The sequence below is a fragment of the Pestalotiopsis fici genome (genome assembly GCF_000516985.1).
Source record: "Pestalotiopsis fici W106-1 unplaced genomic scaffold PFICI_Scf_8, whole genome shotgun sequence".
Lineage (NCBI taxonomy): Eukaryota > Fungi > Ascomycota > Sordariomycetes > Amphisphaeriales > Sporocadaceae > Pestalotiopsis > Pestalotiopsis fici.
In genome coordinates this window covers 592,401-601,032 of record NW_006917098.1, presented here as the reverse complement: position 1 = coordinate 601,032, position 8,632 = coordinate 592,401, and the positions used below count along the sequence as shown (strand labels likewise).

The window sequence follows — 8,632 nt, the reverse complement described above, 5'->3', positions numbered from 1 at the left end:
TCTGGCATCCTCTCGTGACTCGACAAACAACTGGATCATCGGACAACCCGCTTTCCCTTCCCTACCTATCTAGGCAAACTGGGCAGTCCGTGGAGCTCTACACCTACCCACCCTGCAGTCCACCTAAGCTAGGTGCTACCCCTCCATCTCTGGTCTGGTCTGGAGAGTCACTACACCACCGGAAACGACTAGGCTCTATCACGAGGGGCCACCCCCGGCCCGTCCTGCTCACGGTCCTCATTGTCACAGGCCAAAATCATCCAATACATCCATCCAAGCTCTCAAAGTCGGTGTACTTGATTGCTGGTAGTTCCAAAACCAAAGGCTCCAAGGAAAACAAACGGATGCGAACAAACAGCAGCAGTTGCTGCGCCAGTTGATGCCGGCGCTTCCCCTCCGTATCTTTCTGTGGCCGATCTACCTCGTCCTTGTCATTAGGAGTGTTGTCGCTACGGTTTTCTTCCTGCTGCCTTTGCGTGGGAAGAAACGCAAGATCGCGACCATGCGAGTTCGCAAACTGGTCACTCTGCCTGTACGGCTTCCTCTCAAGCTTGTTGACAAGCTCGCACCCACTCTAAAGCGATGGCGAATCGATCGCGCCTCATCTGGTAGTTGCCCGGAAGAAGGTACAGCTGAGACCGTGTCGGAGAAGGCTCCCCATACATTACCAGTGGACTTACACCAACTAGAAGAATGCCCCATTTGCCATGATCCTGTCGGCGCTCCTAATCCTGAAGGCACCATTGAGTCCTGGAACTCCCTCGACTGCGGCCACAAATTCGGTGACGTTTGCCTCCAGACCTGGCTCCAGGACTCTCTTGATCGCGAAGATCCGACCAACCCGGATCCAACATGTCCAATCTGCCGCAGCGTGGCCAAACATCCAAATTGCGGGCATCCGGTTTGCAAGCCACCGACAATAGATATGGCCTGGCATGCGTGGCAGCAGTACCAACAGGCCCTGCAGTTGGCGGCTGCTCTAGGAGGCGGACACCCAAGCCCAGGGCATCGGCGCAATCGGCTTCAGCGACGGGAAGGCCATCCCAACAGACCATCGTACACGCCACCGCGCCGGATGGCCGACACAGTCGGAGAGTGCACCATGTGCGCCGAGATCTCAAAGAAGAGAGAGCAGGAAAAGCGGATTCTCAGCGCAATAGAGACGGGCCATGCGCGCCAGGACAGCGAAGACGTAGAGGTTGCTGCCGTCATATCAAGAAAGAGCGGACTACTCAACCTGCGACGAAACATACGAAGATCGAATGGCGAGTCATCGAGTTCGCGCCCGGATAGACAAGACCGAGGACGCAGCATGGTCTGCAATACCTCGGCACCGCGTCTTCCCACTCCCGCTCCAGTCGGCGAGATGACCCTGGGCAGTCGGCGGATAAGTTCTGTCTTTTAAGTTGTGACACAGACCAGGAATACATGGGGCGCAATGACAGGAAATGTTCTGATTTGATGGCGGAGTTTAGAGGTGTTCCGGCTCTGGCGTATACGGTTTGGATTTAATTTTGAGGAGGACTGGTCTCTGCTACATGATCTGGATTTCACGGTTTCCTCATGACTACGCTGCATATTATACCACTTATTTTGATGTGAGACGCCATTTGGCTAAGAATTTGACAAATTTTCAAGCAACAAATTCATTGATTGTAATCACTGTGACAACTATTGTGAATATACAGCATCGCGACATTGAATATTATGCAATTACTACCTGATTCCGTACATTACTACTTGGCATATACTGAATGACATTCATATTCCCCTAAGGTTAATGTCCTTACACTTATGTGACCCTCTCATGAAGGACTGAAGTAGCGTAGATAGTGTATCTATATTTGGCAATCATTACATCCCTACTGTGTTCAACTCCCAAAAAGCGAGTATAGTCACTTGGAAGCAAGTTCAACAAGGATCATACTGAGCTAGCAGACCCCCAATCCCAGAAGCATCCACTCTTTTAGGTACCCCGCAAAGGCCTGGACTTTTTCTCATAGCGGGAGCTGGAAGCTACCTTCACAGTACTAACATTACGCTATTTTTACACTTGTGGCGTACCGGCGACATTCAACCTGACGTAGGCATCTGTCCCGCCTTTATAGATTGAAAAAGAAAAAGTCGCGTCTTGATCAACCCGCGTCTCGTGAGGCCCCAGAACCACCACCAAAGCCGGCCATGAGGTTCAAGACGGAATTGAAGAATGTGCGAACATTCTCAAGTAAGTCAGATTCTTGGTTTCCTCGGTCCATATCGCCCCCTGACAGTAGCATGTAGAGCTTACGGCGGCTCTGTCGTCGCTCGAAAAGATCGCGTGGATGCGCCTGGACGACGATACGGTGCGCTTCACCGTGATACCAGACCAGGGTTCACAAGTATGGGCGTACGTCGCATGACCTTTCCCCTAAAGAGCCCCAAACACCAGTAGGAATTGCTCTCAGAGGACCTGACCATGGTGTTTTTGGCATTGTTTCCAGCTCGCTCTCGATGGACCATATTTTCGACTCGTACCAACTTCAGTCCGCTGAGCCGTCCAACACAATCAATCTTGAGCTACCCTTGGGCCCACTCCAGCGCGCCCTCAAATCTGCCGTCAATGGCACGTCTGCCAGCTTGCGTCTCACCAAAAAGGACGGCATCCCCCTCCTATCCATGACCATTACAACGTCGACATCCAACGGCAATGCCTCGGGCGCACCGTCGCGGTTCGGGCCCACGGGCGGAGCCAGCAGGAGCAGACGCAATCACAACGACTTGGACGAGGCGGAGCGCCTCTTTGGCGGAGCTGACGGCGACGACGATGATGGCGTCTTCAACGTTGAACCTCTCGAAACGCACTTGAATCGCGAGCGCGAAAAGATTGTTACCCAGGATATACCTGTGCGCGTGCTGCACCCAGAGCACGTCGAGACCATTATGCAGCCCAAGGTGCGCGAGCCCGACGTACACATCCAGCTGCCGGCCCTCTTGTCCCTCAAGGCCGTGTCGGACCGCTTCACCAAGCTTGCGCTGGCGGCCAGGGCGGGCGGCGGAAATTCTGGCGGCAGCGGCAATAGCATGGCGTACTCGCCCAAGCTTGAGATTGCAGCCAACATGCACGGCTCGCTCCGCTTGAGTCTCCATGCCGAGACCCTCGACATTGCAAGCCAGTGGGATAATCTCGAAAATCCGCTGCTAGATCCTAGCCAGCTGCAGTGCCCCATTGATGAACACCCGTCCACCAAGTTCCGAGAAGAAGGTCCGGACAAGTGGGCGACCGTACGAGTCGACGGCAAGGATTGGAGCAAGGTGCTCAGCGTAGGCCGTCTTGAGGGAAGAGTCATTGCCTGTTTTGCCGACGAGCACGCTCTGATTCTGTACGTCTACGTACCTCAGTACGACGACGTTGGGGCCGAAGATAGTGTTGTGACAGTAAGTTGCTCCTTTTTGCACATTTCTTTATTGTTTTGAATATCTGCTAAAATGTTCTAGTACTATGTTTCGTCTTACAGTCTATGAATGGTCTTGTTCACCAACCACATGAATGTGTACGAGTTATATAGTATAACTTGTCCTGTATGACATAATGAATCATGATGAGATGACATTGCATTACCCGGCGTTTAGCATGTATTGGTTCGGCATCGCTTCTCAGCTCGAGGAAAAGAAAATACGGCATGGTTAGACAAAGACATCGCTACAATGCATAATGGATTTTACCTTGATTGGCCCCAAACTCTTGTGCACGCAAGTGCCCATATAGGAAAAGCATTTGCCTGCTTACGCAAAAGACGTTTATGCTTAATTTGCTTCAGGTGTCAATTTTTGTACTGTTTTTGCTGTTGAATTTGTACATCATTTCACGTTGATCCATGGCACTGACAAACAAAGATGTTTAGGGATATCATGTATATTCAAGACTCTATCATGCGCTCGCGCAACTCAGCTTCCAAGCAGAATTGATTATGCAATTCACGAAAGCCACTATACAAATCCCATCTATCTAACAAGGTCATATCATCTAAGCCCTGCGTCCCCTGACCGGGGCAACAATACCGCCCTGCTGGAGCTGGTATCGCTTGCCGTTAGCACCAACAAGCACGTCCCCCTTGTTGCTGTTGTTCTTACCTCCCTTTTGCTTCCTCTGGCTGTTGCTCTTGCCCACGTTCTGGGCAGGAGGAGGCGCCGCCACAGTGGCCGTACAGTCGCGCGCCAAGTGCCCCAGCTCACCACAGCGCCGACAGTCGGTAGCGGCCAGGCGGGCCTCGTACGCGGCCCGGCGCGCCTTGTAGGCCGCGTAGTCGGCGCGCTCCTTGGTGATGCGGGCGGCGCGGACGGCGCAGTCGCGCTGCGCGTGGCCGTAGACGTTGCACTCGTTGCAGTAGCGATAGCTTACGCCCGCTGCGTTGCCAATCACCGTGTTGGCGCCGCGGCGGCGGCTGCTGCTGCTGCTGCTGCTGCTCTGGAAGACTTGGTCTTTGGCACAAGGACAAACGCTTAGGTCATGTGCCAGGCCCTGGGCTGCTTCCTTGAGAGCAGGAGTGGTGCTCATCGAAGGAGTGTTGGAGACGGCAGTGGTTGAAGCAGGGCTTGGAGTAGACACCTTCTTATCTTCCTTCTGGACAATATCGCTCCACGAGGGCTTGCTGGGAGTGTTGACGGTAGAGTTGGCTTCCTTGAGAGAAGGAGTGGTGCTCTCGGTGCTCACTGAGGGAGCGCCAGAGGTGGTGGTGGTGGGAATGTTTGAAGAAGACATCTCCTCATACTCCATTTCGACAATGTCGCTCCACGACATCTTGCTAGGAGTGGTGATGGGGGCGTTAAAAGTAGAGGCAGACATGATGATTTCGATGTTGATTTAGTTTCAAAGAAGATTTGAAGAATGAAATTGATGCTCAGTATTGAATCTTCTTGTAGCCGGACAAGAATCGAATGATACTAGAGCTCAATTTGTTGTTCTTTCTTGTGGTGGTGACAAAATGTCAAATTGTTATGCTTGAAAGTAGAGTTGTTTTGTAGTGTATGAATCGATCTGTCGGAGAAAGGTATTGCTGATGATGGTAGAATTGATTAGAGTTCGGGCATCAACAACCTAGGTTTATATATGCACCTAGATTTGCTGTTCCTCACAACTCTGTTTATCATGACAAAGTATTGTTCGACACAATATCCCATGTGTGGTAATGATTACAATGAAATTGTGTAACTTCTTTGTTTGGTCAAGCTTTGTCAAACTCATCATAATCGAAAAATGCTGAAAGGAAATGAACGATATTGACCCATGAAACCCAAATAGAGAGTTTTTTCTTGTTTGACCTACAGCTTGTATCAGAAGTCGTCCTCGACTCTTTTGTGTTGTGAAAATCAATGTGTATGGGTTTCTTTCAGATTTGTTTAGAATGCTTATTGATGCTCCATTACCCTTGACACTCAAATCTGTGTACAGGTAAATACTTGATGAAAGCCAAGGGTAATTTATCCTACTGGTCACATCACCTAAACATGCGCATACCAGGCGAGAGCAGGACATCATTTCACCAACTCTTGAAGTAAAGGGTTCAACACGGAATAAAACCTTCGTGAGATCTCCCAGTGGCCGATACGCCGCAACAAGTCCACCGCCCTGCATAATAAACTTGAATCAATCGGAGGAATCCGATTGACACGCCCTTTGGCGCCACTAGAATCGACTGTATTCACAGTGGTGGGACATTGGAACTCTGGCATATCCATTTCCTGCATGAAAATGAGAGGTTCCCTGTTTGGACCAAACTTCAAAAAACAGGTGGTTGCAAGTGCCGAGTAAAACAAAGCCTTGGGGACATGGATAGCAGGCTCTAGGCCGAGCGGCAAGTTTTCGGCAATGGTGACAATGAAATGAGCGTGCAAGACGCTTCGCCTTGCTTCCACGGATGTTGCCCATTCGTGGACAATGTCCGAGACTTGTGCCGCGCTGGATTCTCCGTTACGGCCAACAGCGCGCTCAAGAGTATCGAGTTCGGAGTACAAGGTTAAGAATCCAGTATGCCAAAGGATCATGAGGTTGGCCAAGTTGTGTTCTGGTAATGATTTGAAGGATTCATGATACCATCCAAGAAGCGAGTCCCGAAAAGGCGCAGCATTTGTGAAATCCTGGGTACAAGCTCTGGTTTCCTGTATCGAGGCTATAATGCCAGCGAGTGATGCATAGGTATGCATCTCGGACTGATGTGCGGCCACCTGTAAAGGCGCATACGCATGGGCCGTCTCATCTGTTGTTTGATTTCTTCTGAGAATAGCATACCACTGTGTTGCGGTTGTAGCTGAGAACAGCTCTTCGGAAGCACATTTGGGCAATCGACCGGGGTGGTGTCGTAGTAGAGGTTCATGGTGGAAAATTGTAGCAAACTCGGAATCGTGGATATATAATCCGAGAATCAAACGAGCCTTTTCCTCTTTCCGAGCCCAGTCTTTCCAGGCCTCCTCAATATCAAGGCTGTCTAGTTTTTGAACCATCGGCAAAGTATCCTTGACATTAAAAAATCCCGCTTGGCGTGCCCATGCCATGACCGTGCCCGAGAAGCACTCGGTCATGTACAGATCTTGAGGGTACCCGGAGAGCATCGGAAAGGTTTGTCCAATAATGGCTGCCTGTGTTAGTGCCAGGGTTTCTCGGCCATCGTAGCCAACGTAGTTCTCCCACTATCATAGTTATAAGTACGAAGCTACCAAGTGCCAGAAAAACAGTGAGAATGGGTTAGAGATTGGAGACTAGAGAAGACTCACAGTTGCCAAGACTGCCTTGTTAAGAATCTGGAAAATCTTGCGACCTTGGGCCGACGCACTAGGTGAACCTATAAAGAGGGCGCCGATGGAACAAATGGACAAAAGCAGGAGGGCGTTCTCTGAAGACGGTTGAAAGGTCGGAGCGTGCACCAAGGGGAGAACAGGATGAAATTTCGTAAAATACAATTTGACGCAAAGGTTCTATGGAGGAATTAAAATTTCATTTTCTTGATAGATGGGGTAATGAGAGTTAGATATATATCGAATGTCCTCACTCACCAAGAATGCAGCTGAAGGGAGTACGGTCTTGTGCACAGAAGGATGTAACCTCTGTGTCAACCCTTCTCGATATGCATCGTTCACACTGGCTTCGACATGGACCGAAGCGTCTGAGCTTAGTGTGGGTGAGTCTGCAATCACTCGGGTATGCCAATTGGCTTGTACCGCAGATAGGAGTTCTCTGGGCCCTAGAGAGGTATCTCGGGAGCGGCCAAATCCATCGGTGGCAATGTCTATCCCTGGGGCATCGGGTGAAACCTCGGGAGCAAGACCCCATTCAGATATTGCAGCGGATATCGAGAAGTTCAAGGCGTCCACATCGAAATCGGCCCACGAAGGCCAGATCGGCTCACAGTGCTCAAGGCTGTCTCGATTGTGGTTCATGTTAGCGGTATTGTGTAAACCTTCGGCGCCGGCAGGATCAAAGCCCGCTCCTGGCGGTCCGAGTGGGATTGTGGGAAGGACCGAGGCGACGGCTGAGTAGGCATCTTGCGAGGGGCAGATCGATTCATCCTGTGATGGACCTGCCGTCGTCTCGGATTCTGTAGGCCTGGATGATGCGGCATTGCCAGCATTTTGCAGCGGCGTGAACGTCATGCAATTATCTTGCCTAACCAACTGGGTGGTGGCATTGCTGCTGGGCTGGCAGTCAGAATGGCGTCCTGCTGGAGAGGACAACGCGACAGTGGAGTCATCGGCGCCGCGTGAGTGAGCGCGGGAGTGCCGGAGAAGCGAGTCACTGAAAACTCATCTTGGTAAGCTCAATATAGCATGGGGAGCGTGGTGTGAGACTATACTGTCGACTATAGCTTTTCCTGCACACATGACACGTAAATGGCTTCTCTTTTGTATGGGACCGGATATGACGAACGAGGTGTTCTGTCTTGGAGAAAGCTTGGCCACATTCTGTGCACGTTTTATTTCGAAAGTCGCGTGATGCTCTCGCGCTGCCTCGGTTTCCGCGAGAGATTGCGCGTGTAACAAGAGGCATGCCTGTCGCAGCCGGAGTGGTGGTTGCGTCGATTTCTGTACGGCACCCAGGCGCGTTGCTCTGAGCGCTGCTCATTAGGCCCGTAGACCACGCCTATACTTCCAAATATACAGCGTCTTCTTCAGATCTGAGCCTCTAGGGAGCAAAAGCTGGGCAAGTGTAGTTTCTCAGCCACCTACATGAGGCAATCGCTGGATGATGTCGGTCAGGTACCAGGGCTCGAAGGGGCGCGAGCTGTGAGGTCTTGATCTGCAAACCCAGCCGTTAGCGCAATTGGGGCTCTAGAGATCACTAATGCAGATCAGGCACTGTGCATTATAGGGGATATAAACCTGGGGAAACTTATACCTTATTTCATGGAGACCCCACACCCTTGTCCATCTCTCCCGTTGCTTCCGGCTTGTGACCATGGCATTGTACGTGCTGAGCAGCATTCTGCTGGTGGAAATCCACGAGACAGATATTTGTATAGGCTAATGTATGAAAAAGACATCTCATGAGTCCTTGTGATTAAAGCGGCCCGTATAGTTTACATCCGATTTAAAATGTTTGCTGTATGAAATTCTATTTTATCACCTACTCTCAAAAGACGTCGGGGATGTTCTCTCTCTCTCT

The 8,632-nt window shown here is 50.9% G+C and overlaps 4 protein-coding genes across 4 annotated transcripts; 2 read left to right on the top strand and 2 right to left on the bottom strand.

Annotated features, from left to right (window-relative positions):
- Positions 1-502: 502 nt before the first annotated feature.
- On the top strand, positions 503-1,405 carry PFICI_10887 (uncharacterized protein; the record flags this gene model as incomplete). The annotated part of the gene is made up of 1 exon (XM_007839468.1): positions 503-1,405. The coding sequence occupies one exon, from the start codon at positions 503-505 to the stop codon at positions 1,403-1,405; it is 903 nt and encodes a 300-aa protein (XP_007837659.1).
- A 776-nt stretch (positions 1,406-2,181) lies between these two features.
- PFICI_10886 (uncharacterized protein) lies at positions 2,182-3,501 on the top strand (the record flags this gene model as incomplete). Its single annotated transcript, XM_007839467.1, has 4 exons — positions 2,182-2,224; positions 2,281-2,386; positions 2,481-3,414; positions 3,475-3,501. The coding sequence occupies 4 exons, from the start codon at positions 2,182-2,184 to the stop codon at positions 3,499-3,501; spliced, it is 1,110 nt and encodes a 369-aa protein (XP_007837658.1).
- Positions 3,502-4,003: 502 nt separating this feature from the next.
- On the bottom strand, positions 4,004-4,822 carry PFICI_10885 (uncharacterized protein; the record flags this gene model as incomplete). The annotated part of the gene is made up of 1 exon (XM_007839466.1): positions 4,004-4,822. The coding sequence occupies one exon, from the start codon at positions 4,820-4,822 to the stop codon at positions 4,004-4,006; it is 819 nt and encodes a 272-aa protein (XP_007837657.1).
- A 689-nt stretch (positions 4,823-5,511) lies between these two features.
- On the bottom strand, positions 5,512-7,623 carry PFICI_10884 (uncharacterized protein; the record flags this gene model as incomplete). The annotated part of the gene is made up of 3 exons (XM_007839465.1): positions 5,512-6,663; positions 6,748-6,948; positions 7,027-7,623. The coding sequence occupies 3 exons, from the start codon at positions 7,621-7,623 to the stop codon at positions 5,512-5,514; spliced, it is 1,950 nt and encodes a 649-aa protein (XP_007837656.1).
- Positions 7,624-8,632: the final 1,009 nt, after the last annotated feature.